Genomic DNA, 23,085 nt, shown 5'->3' with positions numbered 1-23,085 from the left:
TGTGATGTTTGTGAAATACTTGTATTCTTGTAATGTGCGTGTGATACTTATAATGTACGTGTGATATTAGTAATGTACTTGTGATACTTACATGACATATTCTACAGCATGTCAGGTTCAAGGCAAAAGTAAAATCTAATGTATATCCATTTACTGTGGATTTGGGCCAGTGGAAAAGTGTCAATGTTTACTGGTAATGTCAACAAATATATTATACTAGGGAAGTCCTATTACAAAAAAAAAAGAAGAGAGTATTTTCAGTGCATTCTATATTTGCAATATATTATACATACATGGTTGAAATGTGCTTTATAAACTGATTAATTTCTTAGCTAATTATATAACTTTAAATCAAGGTGTGATTGTTTCCATTACAAGATTATCAGGAACTGCAAAAGGACCCATTTTGTAATTGTTTACAATAATTCTGAACAAAGAAATGTTTTTTACCTGCACTGCAAGAGGCAGGGAAATACTGATTTAAATGCAATTATTCCCTAGTAAGACACAGCAGATAAAAAAAAATACGTCTTATGAACCAGTTAGTTCAAAGACCACCTAGGGTAGTACAAAATTACATATAATACTTGCAAAATTATAGTTCACTCTGTTGAAGGAGGAGTCAAATGTCAGAAGATCGGTCGCCGAATGAATTAAGGGACAACAGCGATGCTGTACGTCAGTGCATTACATAAGATCAATGAATGTCAGCAGAAAACGGGATGTTGCCAGCATAGTTAAAGGATCCGTGCCCTTAAGGAGCTGCACTCTCAGTTACACCAACTCCATCTTTCTTCTCCGCATGTAGTCTCAGATGTCGTGAAAGAGATTGTTTTGCAGTGAAACTCTTCTCACACTCAGTACAATTAAAAGGCCTCTCTCCTGTGTGTGTTCTCTGGTGTTGTATTAGAGTTGTGCTCAGAGTGAAACTCTTTTCACAGACAGTGCACTTGAAGGGTCTTACACCTTTGTGTGTTCGTAGGTGTTGAATGAGGGATGGTTTCAGAGTAAAACTCTTATCACACTCGTTGCAGTTAAAAGGTCTCACTCCTGTGTGAATTCTTTGGTGTTGTAAAAGAGCGGTCTTATCAATAAAACATTTCTCACAGTTTGTGCAGTGAAAGGGCCTAATCCCCTTGTGAATATTTAGATGCCGTAATAGAGCAGATTTAACAGTGAAACATTTTGCACACTCAGTGCAGGTAAAGAGCTGCACTCCTGTGTGTATTCTTTGGTGTTGTGTAAGAGCTGTTCTCACCCTAAAACTCTTTTCACACTCCGTGCACGTGAAGGGCCTCACTCCAGTGTGTATCTGTTGGTGTCTTAGAAGAGAACCCTTTTCAGTAAACCTTTTCCCACATTCTGTGCAGGGAAATGGCCTCACTCCGGTGTGTGTTCTCTGATGATTTAGGAGATTTCCTTTTTTAGTAAACCTTTTCCCACATTCTGTGCAGGGAAATGGCCTCACTCCGGTGTGTATCTGTTGGTGTCTTAGAAGATATCCCTTTTCAGTAAACCTTTTCCCACATTCTGTGCAGGGAAATGGCCTCACTCCGGTGTGTGTTCTCTGATGATTTAGGAGATTTACTTTTTTAGTATAGCTTTTCCCACAGTCAGTGCACTGAAAGGGCCTCTCTCCTGTGTGTATTCTTCTGTGAATTACGAGATCAGACTTTAGAGTAAAGCGTTTTTCACAGTCTGTGCAGGGAAAGGGTCTCAGCCCTTTGTCGGGTCTCTGGTGTGCCGCAAAAAATATCTTAGTCCTATATGCCTTTTCCCACTCACTGCTGGTCAAGCGTCTTTCTGTTGTCTGGAGACCGTATTGTTGATTTAGGATGAAATTGTCAGTAAACGTCTTACACTCCGTGGATGTACTGGTCTCTCCCCTGTTCACACTTCTTTCTTCTGACTGGAAGGCTGCTGAATGAAAAGAAATGTAAAAAAACAGGGAAATAGTTTACATAAACGAGCACCAATGTGTGATGTTACATCTCAGTGGTTGGCAGTACTGCTACAGGAATGTTTTGCATGTTCCAATGAGAGACAGTACCAAGGATTCCTATGATACACAAATGTTGGACACTCAGGTAATTTCAGACAGATAACAGACTCTTGTCGCTCATGAGACATACTTATGTCAGTCAGGTGACAGACCCACATTAGTCTAATGAAGGACGCATGTTGGACAGCCATGTGGTATGCCATGTTATGCAGATTTGTAGATGGCACTGTTCTGGCCCTGAGCAGGTTTGAGTCGAGCCAAACATATGGACTAGTGGCACTACTCGAAAAGTCAGGTCTTCATCTTATTGTTGCATTCAAGAAGTGAGGGGGAGGCTCTTATGTGTAGTGACAGGTCCTTCCACACTTTACGAGTGAAGTAGGAGAAGGTGTGACTGACAGATATGGTTTTTCGTGTCTGTGGGATTTGGGCAAGGAGTGCGGACGAGCAGAGGTGTCTGGAAGGTTTCTTTGAGCAGATGCAATTGTTGAGGCATGCTGGGCCAGTGCTATGTAATGCTTTGAAAGTGTGGGTGAGGAGTTTGAATTGTGTTCGTTTGTGTATGGAAAACGAGAGGGGGTGCTTCAGGTGAGGAATGATGTGAGTTCGGCATTGGAGCTTGAGAGTGACTGGCCTTAGAGTTCTGAATAGTCTGCAGGCCTCTGTGAGTTTTTTGTTGATCCTGGCATATAGGATGTTCTCGTAGTTCAGCTTGCTTGTCACCAGGGTGTGCATGACGGTTTTGCTGTTGCTGATTGAGAGCCGTTCAAAAATCATCTTCAGCATCTTCAGGGTATGGAAGCATGAGGTTGTGACGGCATTGACTTGAGCTGTCATGTTGAGTTTGCTGTCGATGACAAGCCAGAGGTTATTGGTGGGGATGAGTGTCAGTTCAAAAACTATTGCCCACCACATAAAGCCCCAGTTGAAGTGCTATTCTCCAAGATCATGATTTCAGTCTTGTCAGCTTTAGACAACTGGTCTTCATCCAGTGGGTGATTTCAGTCATTCTGGTCTGTGAGGGAGGGCTTGAGCTGTGTGTCGTTGGCATAGGAGAGGATGTTGGGAGAGTGGATGATGCTGGCTAAACAGATCAATTCTGTGTTGCAGAGGGTCAGGCTCAGGGAGGATCCTTGCAGAACTTTGCAGATGAGGTCACCGGCATCAGAGGTGTGTGGTGTCAGGCTAATTGCCTGGGTCCATCCAATCAGGAAAAAGCAGATCCATCAGATTGTGTGTCCTTAGATTGCAATGTTGTGCAGGCTTTGGATGAGGATGGGGTAGGGGACTGTGCTGCAGAGTGTTCCAGGAGAATGAGGCCACCATGTCTCCTCCATCCAGTGTCATATGGATGTCATCTGTGGCAGCGATGATGGCAGCTTTTGTGCTGCTGTTGGGTCTGAAATTAGACTGAGTGATGTTGAGCTCTGGTCCTGTCTCCTGATCCTGATATGACCTGACCTCTTGTCACCCCCCATGCCGCACGGCTCCTCCTGGTGGCCCGTGACTGCCCCACTGCTGCTGCTGCAGAGGGTTCGCTGCAGGTGTTCCCCTGGTACCTGTTTTGTTGGTTCTGTATTGTTGCTCTGTTTTTCCCCATACCTGGCTGTTTATTTTGTTTTACTGTTCCTCTGATTGCCGTTCCTTTGCGCCCTTGCTCTCTGCCCCCCCGCTCCCCGCCGCTGGCTGTTCCCCTGCGGCCCCGCCCCCTCTTTCCTTCTGTGCCCCGTGCCGCCGCCCCGCTCCCGCTTCCAGCTGCTCCTCCCTCCCACTTGGCCTCTTATGGAGGGCGCCGCGCGGCAGTGAGTGTGACCTGACCTCTGGTCACCCCTCACGCCACACGGCTCCTCCTGGTTGCCTGTGACTGCCCCACTGCTTCTGCTGCCGAGGGTTCACCGCAGGTGTGCCCCTGGTACCTGTTTAGTTGGTAGTGTATTGTTGCTGTTTTTCCCCATACCTGGCTGTTTATTACTGTACCTCTGATTGCCGTTCCTTTGTGCCCTTGCCCTCTGTGCCCCCCCGCTCCCCGCCGCTGCTCCCATGTGGCCCCGCCCCCTCTTTCCTTCTGTGCCCCGTGCCCTCGCCCATTGGCCGCCCCGCTCGCGCCTCCCAGCTGTTCCTCCCTCCCACTTCGCCTCTTATGGAGGGCGCCACGCAGACGCGCAGCGGGCACGCCGCTGGAGCACCGAAGGCGCGAATGGCAAGCCCGTCTGCGTCCGTCCCCGCCTGGACCGCACCCAGCGCCAGAACCCCTGGACCCCGCGCCCCCGCAACACCAGACTGCCCTACGACTCCAGCACCCTCCACGCACGCAACATCGGACGAGACCACCCCTGCTACCAGGCCACCCCGAAGCGCACCCAAGGGTTCTTCGCCTGCCGGAACTGCAGATACACCAGCATCTGGCCCACCTAACCATCAACCAGAGAACCCAACCACCTCCGATGCACCCTCCTCAACACCCGCTCCACTCGCAAGCACGCCATCGAACTCTGGGACCTCCTAGACTCCACTGCCCCCGACGTCGCCTTCCTGACGGAGACCTGGATGAACGCCACCTCAGCACCAGACATCGCCATAGCCATCCCACAGGGCTACAAGATCTCCCGCAGAGACCGCACCTCACCACCGCCGAGCACATGCACTTCCAGATCCACACCAACCCCAACACCACCTTCAGTGGGACTCTCGTCTACAGACCACCCGGACCACGACCAAAGTTCTGCGACACCATCGCCGACCTCGTCAGCACCCACGCCCTCGCCTCCACAGACTACATTCTCCTCGGGGACCTGAACTTCCACCTCGAGAACAACAACAACGCCAACTCCACCGCCCTGATAGACAACCTCGGACTTAAACAACTCGTAACGACACCCACCCACGTGCTGGACAAACACTGGATCCCATCTTCTCCACAAGCCCCCACGTCTCTTTCAACCACACCACCGAACCCCACTGGACCGACCACAGATGCGTCCACTTCACCTTCAGGAAACCCACCACACACCACCGCACCCTAAAGATATCATGCCGCTGCTGGGGCAAGGTCACCAAGAACCAACTGACTACCACCCTCGCCCTGAGACCACCCGCCGACCCCACCAACCCAGGCACCGCCGCAACCAACCTAAAACAATGGATCAGCGACTGCGCCAACACCCTCGCCCCTCTCAAGACCTCCACTACTAATCAACTCCGACACCCCCACACCCACCACCGATTCCACCACCCCTGCGATCACCACCCGCACATGCCGCTTGACCGCCTGGACTCACGACAGCGACAAAGACACCATAAAAACCAAGAACTCCATCCACTCCGGATCCCCATCCGAGCCCTGCCCTCACCACATCTTTAACAAAGCCAGCACAACCATCGTACCCCACCTCCGGAAAACAATCAACAGCTCCTTCGAGACAGCAACCTTCCTGGTTAGCTGGAAGCACGCCGAGATCAACGCCCTTCTGAAGAAACCCAAGGCGGACCCCAAGGACCTCAAGAACTTCCGGCCCATCTCCCTGCTCCGTTCCCGTCAAAAGTGACAGAGAAGATTGTCAACAAACAGCTGACCCGTTACCTCGAAGACAACAACGTCCTGGACCCATCCCAATCTGGCTTCCGCAGCAACAACAGCATTCAGACCGCCCTCATCGCCACCACCGACGACATCAGGATCCTGATGGACAATGGAGAAACAGCCACCCTCATCCTCCTTGACCTATCAGCTGCCTTCGACATGGTCTGCCACCGCACCCTATCAGCCAGCCTTCATGACGCCGGAATTCAAGAGAAGGCCCTGGCATGGACCACATCCTTCCTCTCCGGCAGAACCCAGAGTGTCTGCCTCCCTCCCTTCCATTCAAGAACCACCGAGATCATCTGCGGCGTCCCACAGGGATCCTCCCTCAGCCCGACGCTGTTCAATATCTGCATGGCTCCACTCGCCCACGTCGAACGACAACACAGCCTCAACATAATCTCCTACGCCGACGACACCCAGCTGATCATATCCCTCATCGAAGACCACAACACCGCCAAAGCCAACCTCCACAGAGAAATGAAGGCCGTCGCCGACTGGATGAAGGACAGCAGACTGAAGCTGAATTCAGACAAAACGGAGGTCCACATCCTCGGACCCACCCCATCAGCCTGGGACAACTCCTGGTGGCCCACATCGCTAGGCACATCCCTGTAACCCACCGACCACGCACGCAACCTGGGCTTCATCCTCGACTCCTCCCTCTCCATGACCAAGCAAGTCAACGCTGTCTCGGCGTCCTGCTTCAACACCCTCCGAATGCTCCGCAGGATTTTCAAGTGGATCCCTCCCGACACGAGAAAAACCGTCACCCAGGCCCTCATCACCAACAGACTCGACTACGGAAACGCCCTCTACTCAGGAACAACAGCCAAGCTCCTGAGATGACTACAACGAATCCAGAACGCCTCAGGACGACTGATCCTCGACGTCCCCCGGCGCAGCCATATCGCACCCCACCTGAGAGACCTGCACTGGTTCCCAGTCAACAAGAGGATCACCTTCAAATTCCTCATCCACGCACACAAAGCGCTACACAACACCGGACCATCATACCTCAACAACCGGCTCAGCTTCCACACCCCCACCCGCAACCTTCGCTCTGCCACCCTCGCCCTCGCCACAGTTCCTCGTATCTGGAAAACCATCGCCGGCGGCAGATCCTTCTCCTACCTCGCCGCCAAGACCTGGAACGATCTCCCTGCCAGCCTACGACAGACCCAGGACCGCTAGCCTTCAGAAGACTTCTCAAGACCTGGCTCTTCGATCAGTAGCAGCCCTCAACCCCCCCCCCCCCCCCCCTCACCGCCTTGAGATCCTCACGGGTATGTAGCGCGCATTATAAATGCTTGATTGATTGATTGATTGAGAAGTTTGTAGTCATTGAGGTATTCAGTGAGGAGTTTGTTGATGATTTTCTCTAAGATCTTGGACGGTAACAATAGCAGAGAGATTGGTCTTCAGTTGGTAAGCATTCACGGGGCAGTGGGGGGTTCCATCAGCAGTGGGAGGACCAGTGCCTATTTCCAAGCATCTGGGAAGGTCGTGGAAGAGGAGGAAACATTCAGAATGAGTGTGAGCATGGTGCTGATGGATTGCAGTACTCTGGAGATGGTGTGGTAGGGGCAGGGCTCTGATGGGGCTCCTGAGTTGATTGACTTCACGGTGGGAGCAGTTCTTATGGGGTGATGGCGAGCATAAGTTATTTGGATAAGATCAGGAGGCCTTTGGAGAGGTCTGTCTGGTCCATTTGAGGGTTGAAGTTGCTGTAGATAGTGGTGATTTTGTTGCTGAAGAACTGAACGAGTGTTGCAGAGGTCCTGCGAAGGGGTGATTGAGTTGAAGGCAGCCGCCTGTGAGGTCAAATCCTTCACAACAGTGAACATTTCTTTGCTTCGGTGCTGGTATTGATGCGATCCACCGGAGCGGCACGTTTGGTGGTCTAGTTCCTTTGGTGGACTTGTCTCAAGGTGGATTTGGACAGTGCTCCTGTCTGCATTGTCCTGGCTCGTTCTCCGTTTCCTCTCCAGTTTTTTGCAGTGGTGATTCATCTGTCTGAGTGTTCGTGTACCAAGTGTCCTGGGGTCTGGATCTTGCTGTGCTGCTGTGTTTGGGGTGAAGGGGGGAGGAGTCAGTGCAGGAGGTGACAGATGTAAAACATTGGGCAGTGGTATGACTCACTCATGTTGGACAGTAATATGATAACTGTGGCAGACATGTGATAGACGAATGTCAAGGCATCATGTGACAATCACATGAGGGACAGTTATATGACACTCACAAGTGAGAGGCAGGTGACAGATCCATGACAGTCATGTGAGAGACCCATGTCAGATTTGCAATAGAATGTCAGATATCAGACAGGCCCATCTCAGTTCTGAGTCAGACCCATGTTGGGCATGTGACAGACCCAAGTCTGCACTTTTAAAAGTAGAAAGAGATCCCCTTGCAGGTAGGTGCAGTGAGTGACTGCACCGGCCAACCAGGGGACCCCTAGGAGTCCATGGCGCCCATTCCCCCCTGCAGAGGCCTGCTATCAGGAGGCGCACTGTCAGCGCACCTCCTGACAGCTTCTTTGCCTGTGCGCCCGCGTCTCCAAAGGGAGAATGCAAAGGGATTCCCTCATTTGCATGGGGCCATGCCCCCATGTAAATGAGAGAACACACTCTGGTGATAGCATTGGCACTATATTGGTGCAAGCACTATCTGTATTACAAAAAGGACAGCACAAGCGTCTGTGGCCCCTTCAGAAATACCAAAGTGCCCCAGGGCACGTAAAGTGGGCAACCATGTTCATTGTGCCCCTGGGGCACTTTCCATAATACGACCCCGGAAGTGTAGATGGCCAGGTGCTCTGTTGAGGCACGTCTTCCCCTAATACCAGAAGTGAGGCTAGGCAGACACTTACTGGAGGCATGTGTCACTGTAATCCCAGCTGGAGCTGTCAGCCTGCGTGAGATTCTATGTAGGAAAGCATCATATCTTACCTGAAGCACAACTGACATTTTGTGTTTCCTCTGGCCTCGGATAGGTAGTGGGATGGCTCTCCTCCTCCTCCTCCTCTTTAATGACGACCGAAATTATATTGGTCATCGTCTCATAGCCTAAAATGAATTCAAACCAAAAAATAATCACAACATTTACATTTCAATGTACTGTCTGCATGAGTGTGAAATCTGCTGACTGACTGCATGAAGCCCCAATACTCTGCACAACTGGAACATAGAACTCTAACTTGATGAGCAAAGAATGAAGGGAAAAGGAACTCTTTACACAGCTCCCATAAGTGTATCCGTGCAAGTGCCGTATTATGAAAAGTGCCATTGAGGCTCAACGGGCATGCGTGCCAGCTTTGCACGCTCCTGTGGCACTTTGTCATCACAGGAATGGCTGCGGAAGTTTGTGCGGCCCTTTCTGTAATACAGATAGCGCTGACGCACATATAGCGCCAGTGCAATCACCAGAGGACGTTCCCTCATTTGCATGGGGGCGTGGCTTCTTGCAAATGAGGGAATCTCTTTGGCTCTGAGCCCGCATATGATTATAGACATTGGCGCGGAGGCAAAGAAGGTGTCAGGAGGAGCTATGACAGTACGCCACCTAAAAGGTGGTGCACTGTCAGTGCACCTTCAGAGAGAAGCCCTCTGGAGGGTGGAAAGGGGGGTTTTATGGAACCCCCCCAGACATCCCCTTGCAGGGAGATGCAGTCACTCACTGCACCCACCTGCAAGGTGGTCTCTTTCCCTTCTTAAAAGTGCAGGGGGGTTGCTGCCTGTCCAGTGATACACGGCGGGCTGCTTCAAAGCTGCACTGTATTTCACTTGAATGCGCAGCCCCCAGGGCAGAGTTTGCAGCTGCCCCGGAGGGCAGCACATTGAACATAAGAAGGCGCACTTTCCCGGGTTGCACCTGGCACACCTTTTAAAAGTTGCGCCAGGCACTAAAAAGGAAAATGCACCACATTTAAAAAAGCGTCCCCAGGTCTTCATGGGCATCTTGGCTATGAAGCAGACTCCTAAAAGTACACGCTTCTCTTCCTCCTGAACGATGGACTGACACACTCATCTCTCACCTCCTAAGCGTGGCATGAGTTACAGTCAATAAGTGTCTGCCGCGATGTTGTGATGCATCCAGTGTTCAATCAGAATGACGTAGTTGTTAATTGCAGTCTGATCTTGGTTTGTATCTTTAGTTTATATGATTTGTTGTACGGGTGTCAGCTGAGGAGTTAGATTGGGGGGGATTGGATATGTTTTTCCAATGCGGATTCACCCGCTCGTCTTTAAACCAGCGGGCGCCACATCCCTCACCCTCTCTAGTAAGACAGAGCTACCCAGATTGTAAAAAGTCCCAGAAACACAAACACATCAGTCGCTGGGGTGAAAATGATACTCTTTCTGGGGTGGTTTTGAGCAGAAGTTTGAATCATAGTTGGAGGCCTGACAAACACCGGTCTCATCTGAATTACGCCCCTACCCAGCAGTAACAGCAGACGACAGGGTGGAAAGCAAAACACTTAAAATTTGTTTAAATAATTGAATGGAAGACAGCTTGTCACACCCTTTTCTACCTGATAATCTGTATATATTGTACCAGTAGAGTTCAAAGCAGGGGAGCCAAAACCAACTGACACCGAAGTACATCAAACTGATTAAATGGGTTTGCAAGAAATTTCAAACTTGTATTAATGTAATCTGTTTTGTGAAAATAAAGACATGTACTATCCATGTCTCATAACTCAAGTGACCTCTGAGTTCCATTATCTTCAAAACCACTTGCCCTTCAGCCTCATTCATGTTTCACAAGGGAATTCCTTGGTGACTAGTAATATGTTTATAATTACAGCAGAGGATACTTCATCCTGTTTTTAGGTCTCGCCTAGGCAGCGCTTTCGCTGTCTCTTCGAGACAGGCAGTATCTAGGGTAAGGGATTGAAAAAACGCCCATCTTTTTCACTGGCTCCTATTGCTGTCCTTTAGAAATGCTGTTGTTTCATTGGAGAATACACTTAATAGTCCCTGCTTTTAGAATGTTGTATCCTCCCATGAGGACTGGCACTCTTTCACATGTTCTTACTGTTCAGGGTATTTATACTTAGACAGAACTCTTTTTTTTGATTGGGCTGTGTCTTTGCTCCTTCAGTGTTCGGTTTACTTGTGCAAATAAACTTCCTTTTGCTTAATTTGCTTGCAGTGGGGTCCCAGTGCCTCCCCCTGACTCCTCCCACAGCACTACTCCAGACCCCGGCACTCCTCTGAGGCCGTTGATGTTTTCCTCACAACACTGCTTTTATGATATTTAAAAAATGTTGCTTTTATTTATATAGCGCACTTGCTCATGGGGGGGAATTAAAGAATCCGGCTGACGGCAGACTCTATTCGGGATCCCCAGCTTCCCAGTTGGCAGCTTCCACCGCTGCGCCATATCCTTTCCTCGGCCAGGTTGCAGGTGAAGTACTATATGTGGTCAATAAGATCCCTCAGGACACCTAGTGACAGTCTGTGGTACTGCACCCTCACAACACTGCCTGTTTTTGCTGATGTGAGGCTTCTTGCATTGCAAATGTTTGGCCCGCATAAAGACAAGCTACATTCTTGCAGGGAACAACCAAAAATAAGTGTTCTCTGTGAGTGCCAGAAGCACCTGTGTGCCTCTGCTTGTGCATGTCGTATGTTTGAGTAAGGGGAGTTTGGGAAGTTGCCGGAGTCCTTCCTGCTCGGTTATAAAGAAGCTTGCACAGCCAGTGCCCAGGCTGCACCTGTTCTGTTTTAAGGACTCCTAGTTCTTCTGCCTGCACTGTAACTAATCTGCGTGCGAGGGGAGCTTGGAAACCACCCGTGCCTATGCTCCTGCCCGTTCCAGCCGTGCCTATGCTCCTGCCCATGCCACCCGTGCCTATGCCACTGCCCATGCCACCAGTGCCTATGCTGCTGCCCATGCCACCCTTGCCTATGCTGCTGCCCATCACACACATACCTATGCTACTGCCCATGCCACCCCTGCCTATGCTCCTGCCCATGCCACCCGTGCCTATGCTACTGCCCGTGCCACCAGTGCCTATGCCACTGCCCGTGCCATCAGTGCCTATGCTACTGCCCATCCCACACATACCTATGCTCCTGCCCATGCCACCTGTGCCTATGCTCCTGCCCAAGCCACCTGTGCCTATGCTACTGCCCGTCCCACCAGTGCCTATGCTACTGCCCATGGCACGTGCTTATGCTTCTGCCCATGCCACCCTTGCCTATGCTGCTGCCCATCACACATATACCTATGCTACTGCCCGTGCCTATGCTACTGCCCATGGCACACATGCCTATGCTACTGCCCATCACACACACGCCTATGCTACTGCCCATCCCGCACATACCTATGCTACTGCCCATGGCACGTATACCTATGTTACTGCCCATCACACACATACCTATGCTACTGCCATGCCACCTGTGCCTATGCTACTGCCCATCCCAAAAATACTTATGCTACTTCCCATGCCACCTGTGCCTATGCTTCTGCCCATCCCACACATACCTATGCTACTGCCCATGCCACACATACCTATGCTACTGCCACATGCCACCCATGCCTATGCTACAGCCCATGCCTATGCTACTGCCCATGCCACACATACCTATGCTACTGCCCATGCCACACATACCTATGCTACTGCCCATGCCACACATACCTATGCTACTGCCACATGCCACCCATGCCTATGCTACAGCCCATGCCTATGCTACTGCCCATGCCACACATACCTATGCTACTGCCCATGTCACACATGTCCTACGTGTGAGAAACGTGTGCAGTGTTTGATCTGTGTTTGCAATCCTGTTCGCTACACAAAAGCCAAAATGATGGCCTTTGCCACTGCTTGTTTTATTATTGTTGCTGCGTAGCGTTGTTGTTGCTGTTCGGCCATTGTTGTTGCTTGTTATGCAATGCACTATGTTGGCTTAGTACAGTTCAAGGGCTTGCAGCGCCTGGAGGTCCTGCAGAGAGCCCAGTTGGTTTAGTGGTGGCACATGGGCCCCTTCTGAGATTGTGTCCGAGGGAGGGGAGTGATTGGGCATGGGGTAAGGGGGGCACTCCTCTCTTGCCGCCGCTTTATGGTTGGTGTGTTGTCCACCTTCATCCAGTTCCATTAGCCAAGCGTTGGCTTTGTCTAGAATAACGAAGTGATTTAACTTTTCCTGACATATTTTGTCGGACTGTCGGACTCCTTGCCGGGATTAATGCATCTGATTTCAAAGGGGGTTCTGGGAAAGCAGAGCGTGCAGCAGGCGTAAAAAACAAAAAAAAAATACCCACTTCTATAAATGAATGAAAGTTACAGTTCTGTTGAACCTAATTCTATGGCAGTCCACGGCGGCTTCGGATTATGCTTCTCTTTCTTTACTGAAAAAACACCTCAGCCAATCAAACTTTAAATAGCATAACCCGGAAGGACTGCCCCTCCATAGTATGCACCAATCAGGTCCCCCCAAAGGTATAAATGTCCTGAACACTAATCTTCTTTCTCTTTCTTTGCTGCTGCAGTTGCATGTTAAGTGCATTCATTTTACTATATTTAGAGTGATATGTGGTTACTATGCGATTTATTTCAAACGTATACTGTGTTTTAATGGTCACGATCAATCCTAGTTACAAGTAAATTGCTGTATTGTTGCCGATATATATTTCCTGGTGGCTTGAGTGGAGCATGACAGACGCGCTCTGGCCGCTCGGGGAGCAGTCCCCTTTTCATTGCCACTGGATTCGTGCATGCGCAAACAGCCGTATCAGGTTTTTATTACTTATCGGCTGAGCGCGCATACGCGTCTAAGGACAGCTCAATCCCCGGTCCTCAGTGAACGCCCGACGGGGCGGATAAGCGTTGCAGGGCACTGCCCTAGAAGGAATAAAGGGGTGGCTCCCTCCACACTTAAAGAAAATAGTTTTTCCTAGTTAGTTAGTCTCCTAGTTAGTTGGGATACAGAGGTTTGGCAAATATATTGGATATAAAAGAGATAGGCTTTGGGCCTGGAATAGCTTATAATCAGGTTAGGGAGGGATTGTAGGGCCTTTGTCACCACTGGGTCACCCCCTCTGAAACCTTCTCCACACCTCCAATAGCACGATGGCGTACTACCCCGAGGCGGTTGACCAGTGGGCAGATTATAATGACTACGTGGAATTTGAGGAGGTGTCCTATGAGCAACAGATGGAGGAGCAGTTGGTGGAAGCCCTGGATACCCACGTCCAGGGGGTCTGTGAACAGGGTGCTGGTAGAAGCTTTACAACCATTTACTAAGCCCCTGGAGAACTATGGAAAGCGCAAATTTAAGGCATCTCTGGGCGAGCCATCATTTCACTCTTCAGCTGAAGTCTTTTCCCTGGTGGCGCCTAATGTCATTAAAGACCATAGCTATGGCGGGTCCCTCCCTTCTGGAATTTCAGCTCTATTGAACCCAGGGGAGGCGGAGGAGTCTCCTCCTGCCGCCCCGGACATCTCGGACTCTGAGCAGGACAGGACATGGAATGGCAAGGCCATATTTGCATCAGTCCCAGAAGTAGTGATAGAATCAGTTGCCAGCAGATGGGGCTGCAGAGCCCGCAGCGGCTCTGTGGAGATGAGGGGCAGATGGTCCGTGGAGGAATTGAAACTCCATATAAATTGTCTGGAACTTTTGGCGGGCTTGTTTGCGGTCAGGACACTTTCTCCACAGAAGGCGAGTTGCTGTATTCTCCTGCGGATGGACATTTCTCAGCAGTGAGATACATCAATCGTCTAGTTGGCACGAGGTCCTGTCTTTTAGTGGAAATGGCCATAGAATTTTGGCACTACTGCCTCCTACATCACACCTCGGTGACAGCGGAGTACATTCTGGGCACCTGAAATGTGGTGGCGGATTGAAACTCACGTTTCCTTCGAGACTCCAGTGATTGGAAACTTCATCCCAGGGTATTCCAACAGCTAAACAACAAGTGGGGCCCTTGTTCGATTGATCTGTTTGTGTCCAGACTGAAGACGTAATTGCCTCAGTGTTATAGTTGGCGACCAGATCCTCTGGCGATCAACTCAGATACATTTCTTCAATCGTGGATGACGGATATGCTGTATGCATTTCCTCCGTTTGTCAGTATCCAGAGAGTATTGGTGCAGATCTGTGGGCTGGAAGGTGAGGTGTTGTTGATATCTCCGTGTTGGAGAGCACAAGCTTGGTTCCCGGCAGCGCTGACCTTGTGTTGTACTCCTCCAAAAAGTCTGCTATATATGCAGAGATATTGACGAACCCTCTGGGTCAACCGTATTCATTAGTGGTTCAGGAACAATTGTCCATCATGGCATGGAAACTTTCAGGAGACGTTGGTAAATGCCGGGAGTTTCGCAGGAAGTAACGCTTTTCCTGTCTCAATCTTGGGCTCCCTCTACGCATAAACAATATGAATTAGCTTGGCGTAAGTGGGTTGGTTGGTGTTCTGAACGACAGGGGGATCCCGTGGGTTCCGGAATTCGTATGATAGTTAATTTCCTGTTGGAGATGGTGACTAAAGGTTTGGCCTATCAGACAGTTAATAATTTAAGGTCCGCCATCTCAGCCGGTCATCTTCATGTGGACGGTAGGCCGGTGGGGTAGCATTCTTTGGTAAGTAAGATAGTGAGAGGCATCAGATTGGTGAATCCTCCAAAACTGCGATGTTCACAACTGTGGGATGCAGACGTAGTTCTGTGTTTTCTCAGGAATTGGCCCGCAAATGATGGTTTGTCGCGTAAGCAACTGTCGGCAAAACTGACACTTTTTTTATGTTTAGTTTCATGCAGAGGAGTATCTGACGTGCGAACACTGGACTTGGCAGGCAGGGTTTTCACGCCTTCGGGGGTCTCATTTACAATCTCAAAAAACAAACTCTAAGTCTATTTCTTATCCTGTGTTTCCTCGCCATAGTAAACTGTGTGCTGTACAATGTTTAAAATGCTATGAGGAGTGCACTCGAGAGTTTAGAAATGACGTTGCAGGACAGTTGTGGATTTCCTTATAGAGACCTTTTTGCCCAGTCACTGCAGCAACCTTAGTGGGTCACTAGGTTATTAGGTCTGGCAGGTATTGATACTTTGGCTTTGGGAGCCCATTCGGTGCGAGGAGCTACAGCTTCTAAAGCTTTCTCTGAAAGTTCTCGATTAGAGGACATTATGACTGCGGCAGATTGGTCTTCCGATTCTACTTTTAAGACATGTTATCATAAGCCATTTTTTGATGTGGCATCTACAGTGGGGGAGTAACTTTGAACTAGCATAATCCGAAGCCTCCGTGGACTGCCATAGAATTAAAAGAATTCTAGCTGACGCGTCAAGAATTTTCAATTCTATTAAGGACACGGAGGCGAGGATTATCCCACCCTAGAAACATCGATATTCAATATGTGATATGGATTGTTCATATTGGAAATTGTGATTTCATGCAATGTTCTGTATACTGATGTTGGGTTTCATCCCGCCTGTAATAATGTTTGAAGTATATCCAGTGAGTGGTATGATACGGCTTTCTCTGATCTCCTGAAAATATAGGAGAATATAAGCCGTAATATACCACTCACTGGATATACTTCAAACATTATTACGGGCGGGAAGAAACCCAACATCATTATACATAACATTGCGTGAAATTACAATTTTCAATATGAAATTTTGATGTTTTGTAAAGAAAGAGGAAGAAGATTAGTGTTCAGGACATTTATACCTTTGGGGGTTACATGATTGGTGCATACCATGGCGTGGCGTGGCGTGGCGGGGCGTGGCAGTCCTTTCGGGTTATCCTATTTAAAGTTTTATTGGCTGCTGTGTTTTTCAGTAAAGAAAGAGAAGCATAATCCTCGCCTCAGATTCCTTAATAGAATTGAAAATTCTTGACTCGTCAGCTAGAAACATTTTTATCCATGTGTTTCCTCTGAAAGGCTGATGAAGTTGATTATCTTTGATTTCTTTTGGAAACTTATTTCTTGCTTTGGGAGTCTGAATGGACTGAGTGAGTCCTTTGTGGTCTTTGGCTGTTTTATACCGGGCGGCTGTGGCTACAATATCTCTTCACTGTGCCTTTTTGCTGTGGGGCCGCTGTGGCTACAATAGCTCTCCTCTGCGCCTTTCTGCTGTGGGACCGCTGTGGCTACAATATCTCTTCACTGTGCCTTTTTGCTGTGGGGCCGCTGTGGCTACAATATCTCTCCTCTGCGCCTTTTTGCTGTGGGGCCGCTGTGGCTACAATATCTCTCCTCTGCGCCTTTTTGCTGTGGGGCCGCTAGTGCATTAAACGTCCATGCATGCGCCGCCCCAACCCAGTGCCCCGATCACAAAGGTGGTAAATCAACTTTAATGGAAACCAGAACAGTTTCGTTATTGTCATGCCCACAGCACCAAGATATTTTTTATAAACTGGGCCAACTTTTTATTCTGCAGCAAAATTTTCTAAATATGTTCGGTGAAAATAGTAGACTTTGATAAAAAGGCCCCAACGATACATGTACAAAATATTAAAATCTGGCGCAGTGGCCATGAGCGGTGTGAAATAACGTGCCCACACTTTGCCTAAAGGTGGTAAAATAAATGACTTTATATTTTCTGGTGAATAAAAACAGCATGTACTCTGGAAAGACCCTTCCAAATTAGATCACACATGCTCTTGATTTTCATTCTTTCTCACATAGACTGCACACGGGTGCCAGCCTTACCCTTGAGCATACATCACGAATGGGAACTCCACCACTGCCACCTCCCACGCCTAGTCTCCAGCCGGCATGAAAGAGCCAGTGAACCTGTCGACAGGAGAGGTGGGAACAGATCTTAACTCCAGTCCCCATCACATACCAGAGGGCCACAGGCGTTAAACGCTCAGTGCTGACAAATACCGTGATCTGCAGGTCACGAGTAAGGCCAACTCACGCTTTCATCCTTTCAAGGGTGGCAAACTGAGTGCCATTAATTTAAGTTTTAGAACACACCTTATTTATAGCACTTTGAACCAGTAGAAGTACTGTACAAAGTGCCACATAAAGATGTTATTATAATAAACTGATTTTCAATCTCAAAAACAAACCTGATCTTTGGAAAAGCTATATTAGAAAAAACTGAAGCAAACTGAGTTTGCACTATTTAAGCTACGTTTATAATAGGAAACAATAAACATTCATTTTGACCAAAGTATATTTTCACCATTCAAACTTTAAAAGTAGAGGCTGCCCGTTTGTTCCAGTGTTTTTAGTATGAACGCAACAAATATAGAGCACATGGAGTTAGATCTATTATTTTAAACTGACAGTGGACCTCAGGCCCGCCCATTGCTTACCATTGGTTGTCTTTACTGTTACTCACATTTGCTTGACTCTTATTAGTCAGCTTTTGTGGCGTTCCTTCCTCTTCTGGTGTTTGCTCCTCTCCTGGAGTACAGACTGATTACTTGCATCTCTCCACTGCTCCCTTTTCAGGCTTCTACTTTTTTATCTTTTTGGTTGAGCATTCTAGGAGAGTGCATGTGTTTTCCAGCTGCACTTCGAGTTCCTCATCCTCTTTCTTGCCTTTGGATTTCCCCTTCACTCTCCTTCTGTTGCCCTTCTTGCTTCCTTAACTCCCACCCACCTTCTTGCCGTTCTTGCATGCCACCACCCTCTGATGTCTGTGCGCGTCCCTATCATTCCTTTGTCCTTTTACTTCACATCAACACTCACCCTAGCTTCGTTGCACCTGCGCTTCCCCATGGCCACTTACCTTCTGTTGTCCATGTGCTTCCCGATCCCTGCACGCCCACCCTTTGTTGTCTGTTTTGGGCACTGTCTGCTATCCCCTGCTTCTGTATGGGTTCCCAGCAGTAGCTTAAGTAATATAAGAAAATCCACAAAACAAGGAAAGTGTGCAGTACGACAGGCTGTTACTAGGTGTCCCTGTGGAGTTGTAAATCCATATAAGGTCCTGCACCCTTAATGCAATTATAAAGAGAAAGATTGCAACTGAGCAAACGTTTCTATTTGTTATTATTGGAAATGAGAAGCTAAATAAACAACAATGGTGCATTTTAAAACGCAAGGCAAAAAAAATCTCACGTCCAATAAAAACAAATAGAAACATGTGCTCAGCTGCAAGGTTTCTCTTTATAATTGCAGTAAGGATGCAGTACCTTATGTGATCAATAGAGGTCCCTTTACAGGGATACCTAGTACCAGCCTGTGGTACTGCACCCATTCCTTGCTTTGTGGATTTTCTTTTATTCCTTATGCTACTGCTGGGATATTTTTTCACAAACAAAAATAATTTAACAGACATTATCACTTGCAACGGCAATAGATCAAACTTTCACTAATGCGAGACCTACTGCATTGCAAATGCTTGCCTATATATGGGGGTCCACAGTAATGTGGTGTGGCCGGTAGGCAGGACTTTTGAAACACAGACCTCCTCTGTGAGTCCAGACATGCTGTCCAGTAAAGAACAGTTACAGGGAGAACACCCACCCACCACAGACCGTATTGTGTTCAGTCTGGAAGAACCACAGGGAGGGCGTTTTTAAAGGGCAGGGCCTGCGGGTTAGAAGAAATACAACTCAACGCTCTGGCCACATTAGGGCACCCCTGACACCCAAACAGGACCCTCAGAGAACCTGCCCAGATGTCAGCAGGTGGTAAGCTTCCTTGGTGTGTGTCATGTGAGAACACTTGTGTGTTTGTGCTCTGAGACTTCCGCCACGTTTCACTCACCTGAGGGACAGTCACTGCCATGTTTCCTCTCAGCGTCATCATCCACAGGCCTCAGATCTTCTGTCTCTTTTAAAGAAGACGCACAGGAGGCGGTCATAGAGTCTGTTTCAAAGGAGCACAGCATTAATATTATCATAAAAGTTAAAAACTAACCTAATTTAAGAAATAAAAACATTTACTAAATAAATCAACTAAACTAACCACATGGCTTCTAATTAAATTTAGTATTATTTAAAATCTAAAACTAAAACTAAAAATGTCAGTGAGGGTAGGATTTTTTTTAAATACAATTATTAAATCGTTATTTTTAAATTAAACTAATATATTTAAATTAGTTATTAAATAAACATTTAATCTGATGAGTTGTTCTGCTAAAACATTTCTTTTTATTCGTTCTAGGTGAATAAAAATACATATTGCTCATTATTTTTTAAAGAACAACACATTTTAATAATTTTCCTTGCACTTTCCTATAGGGAGATTTCCACCACATTGGCAAAGACCCCCACCTAAGTGTGAAAAGTTACTATTAGTACCATTACCCTTGTAATTCGTTTTGAAGAAAGCTTCACCCTCTTAATTTGAGGGGGTGCAGACATGTAAGTCAAGTAGATGTAAATGTGCACTCAGGAATGGTGAACCTCAAACAAGTGCAGATTTACACCTGGGTGCAGGAGTAAATCTACACAAGTAATTGTACCTATGTGACTTGGCCACTAACTAGGTTTTGTGCCAAACAGAAGAGTGTAAAGTAAGTTTTTTCACTAATGCTAATGGCCTTTTAATGTCGCTGCCACACCCCTGCAGGGCTCCTTTCTAATCTGCACAACGACACCAGGGCTGGACTGCGGTCACTAAACCGTCCCAAACCAAAAGAAGGGGGTTCTCAGTGTCAAGTGTAAGCGCGTAGACCTTATTCGCAGCTCCAGAAACGATCAGTAGGTCACATTGTCATGTTGCACCGGTTAACAAAGTCAGTTGCGCAGTCACTCTACATCTCTGCTGCCCCGTGGCGGTGGACTGGTTCCAGAGGGCAGCGGTGTATGACAAACTATGAAAGGGACGTCTCCTGCAACGGTACCGCCAGAACTAAAGCTTGCTATGCTGGGCTGCCTCAGTGTGTGATGTGTTGGACTGCCTCAGCGTGTGCTATGTTGGACTGCCTCAGTGTGTGCTGTGTTGGACTGCCTCGCCGTGTGCTATGCAGGACTGCCTCATGGAAAGTGCTATGTTGGACTACCACAGCGTGTGCTATGCTGGACTGCCCAGGGAAGAGACTCTCCCCTAGCAGACAGTATAGGTGACTCTCTCTCCCCTAGCAGACAGTATAGGTGACTCCATGAGACAGTACAGAACGCTCTTGCCCCTAGCAGATAATAAAGGTGACTCAATGAGACAGTATAAAATGCTCTTGCCCCTAGCAGACAATATAGGGGACTCCATGAAACAATTCATAACGCTCTCACCCCTAGCAGATAGTATGTGACTCCATGAGACAGAATAGAACGCTCTCGCCCCTAGCAGACAGTACGGGTATGGATCCATGACACAGTACAGAACGCTCTCGCCCCTAGCAGGCAGTATAGGTGACTCCATGAGACACTACTGAACTCTCTCGCCCCAAGCAGACAGTATGGGTCCATGAGATAGTATAGAACACTCTCGCCCTTAGCGGCAGTATAGGTGACTGCATCGTGCAGAGTACAAGGCCCTATGGGACTGTCGGTGCATTGGGGTGTCCAGGGCAATGTGCAGAGTACGAGGAGAGTTGAATATCAGGCGCGGTCAGCAGGATGTTAGGAGAGGGCAGACCACGCCTGATATTCAACTCTCCTCAAACCGAGAACAGAGACATTTTCTGGTTTCAGACCTTCTTGTACAGTGCACAATGCCCGAAACCACTCCACAACCACAGCCCCTTCTTAGTTTCCAGGGCCCTTGCATTGGACATATTGTCCCACACACCACATCACACAGGCTCCGTCTTGAACGCAGAGGTTCTTGTAGGGTGCCATTGCCCGTCCCAGCACCCGCAGCCCATGCCTTACACCTACAGATCTTGAAATGTGCACATTAACCAACAAACCACCACCACACAGCCATGTACCATCTGCGTAAAAACAGACTGTGAAATACCTGGCATGGCTGGTAGTAGAACCGATTCCAGACTTCTTCTCGCCAAGGAGCCTGTGAGAGGCGTCCCACCTGCACGGAGAGTGTCCCGTCCGAGGCATGATGTGAGCGCGGATGTACTGTGGGCATCAGTACATGGTGACACTACCTTGTAATCCACGTCTGCCTCATGTACATCAGGACGCACCGGCTGCGTGCGCTGGTTCCACTCTGAGCCACGCCCACCAACGGGCAATGGTTCTGGCTTTAGGTGTTCACCTGGTTCCTTCCCATCTGGAAGCATTACTTCTAAGCTGTGGTGCTGCTGTGGTTCATGCCCTGGTTCCTTGCATGGGTCCCGCTGCAGTCCATGTCCATCTGGAAGCACTCGTTGTAAGCTGTGGTGCTGCTGTGGTTCATGCCCTGGTTCCTTGCATGGGCCCCGCTGCAGTCCCTGTCCAGATGGAAGCACTCGTTGCAAGCTGTGGTGCTGCTGTGGTTCATGCCCTGGTTCCTTGCATGGGTCCCGCTGTAGTCCCTGTCCAGATGGAAGCACTCGTTGCAAGCTGTGGTGCTGCTGTGGTTCATGCCCTGGTTCCTTGCATGGGCCCCGCTGTAGTCCCTGTCCAGATGGAAGCACTCGTTGGAAGCTGTGGTGCTGCTGTGGTTCATGCCTTGGTTCCTTGCATGGGCCCCGCTGCAGTCCCTGTCCAGCTGGAAGCACTAGATGCAAGCTGAGGTGCTGCTGTGGTTCATGCCCTGGTTCCTTGCATGGGTTCCGCTGCAGTCCCTGTCCAGCTGCAAACACTCGTTGGAAGCTGTGGTGCTGCTGTGGTTCATGCCCTGGTTCCTTGCATGGGTCCCGCTGCAGTCCCTGTCCAGCTGGAAGAACTAGATGCATGCCAAGGTCTTGCCCCCCCAGCAGTCCTGGTTGTAGGCGCAGGTCCTTCTGCTGGTCCAGCCGAGTCTGAAGCACGGGCCCTGTATGTTGGTCCTTCTGCGAGTCATGGACCCCTGGAGATGGTGGCTTTATTAAATGGCTGTCTTGTGGGTCCCAACTATCAACAGACAATGGCTCTTGCTTCAAGGGTTCATCTAACTCCGGCTCACTTGAAAACACTGGTGGTAAGCCGGGGGCCCGCATTGGGTCATGACTATCAGGAAAGACTTGTAGACTTGGGCTAGGCACCCCTGGGCTCGCTGGACGAGCAGTTGGAAGGGACCTGGGGAAGCTACAATCTCTGACCCCTGCTGGACTCACTGCCTCCAAAGACACTGCACCGCCTTCTAGGAAATCTCGACCCTTTTCTACCCAGATTTTTTCCATAAGATGTGCAACTCGAAAAGGGACCTCTCCCACTGAATTGTGCAAGTTATCGAGTTTGGCTTCCAGCCGCTCTAGCATGGCCAACATTACCAGAGTGGGAGGGTGCCCCACATGAGACTCTGGATTAGGACCACTGTGCGCATCGGAGGTCATGTTAGGGGGGGTGCGAGTCCTGCTTACAGTTGTGCTGTAGTTGTTCACATCCTTCTCCAAAGCATTTATGAGGATGCTTTCTTGGCAGGACCCAAAAAGCAGAGTGTCTGGCATTGGTAGCTTTCCAAACTCTTCCTGGGCGGTCCATCCACAGATCTGGGAACCCAGGTTGTTGGCGCCTCAAGGCCTGTGGAGATCTTCAGGTCGTGGTCTTGCAGCAGAGAAGTT

At 48.9% G+C, this 23,085-nt stretch overlaps 1 protein-coding gene across 1 annotated transcript; it reads right to left on the bottom strand.

Annotated features, from left to right (window-relative positions):
- Positions 1-266: 266 nt before the first annotated feature.
- LOC147660925 (uncharacterized) lies at positions 267-23,085 on the bottom strand. Its single transcript, XM_086951420.1, has 4 exons — positions 21,402-23,085; positions 19,266-19,367; positions 8,531-8,647; positions 267-1,920 (listed from the first exon to the last, which is right to left on the bottom strand). Exons 1-4 carry the CDS (start codon positions 22,969-22,971, stop codon positions 755-757), a joined length of 2,955 nt encoding a protein of 984 aa, XP_086807546.1. The 5' UTR covers positions 22,972-23,085; the 3' UTR covers positions 267-754.

This window comes from Lissotriton vulgaris, unplaced genomic scaffold, assembly GCF_964263255.1.
Source record: "Lissotriton vulgaris unplaced genomic scaffold, aLisVul1.2 SCAFFOLD_4725, whole genome shotgun sequence".
In the NCBI taxonomy this organism is placed as follows: domain Eukaryota; kingdom Metazoa; phylum Chordata; class Amphibia; order Caudata; family Salamandridae; genus Lissotriton; species Lissotriton vulgaris.
This window is presented reverse-complemented; position numbering and strand designations above follow the sequence as displayed.

Bases quoted from the DNA above. Each gene is read 5' to 3' on its own strand.
- LOC147660925 (XM_086951420.1), bottom strand. From the start codon at position 22,971: ATGCCAGACACTCTGCTTTTTGGGTCCTGCCAAGAAAGCATCCTCATA. The intron at 19,368-21,401 runs GTATTTCACAGT...CCTTTGAAACAG, and splicing joins TCTACTACCAGCCATGCCAG to ACTCTATGACCGCCTCCTGT. The intron at 1,921-8,530 runs GTAAGATATGAT...CTTTTCATTCAG, and splicing joins AAATGTCAGTTGTGCTTCAG to CAGCCTTCCAGTCAGAAGAA.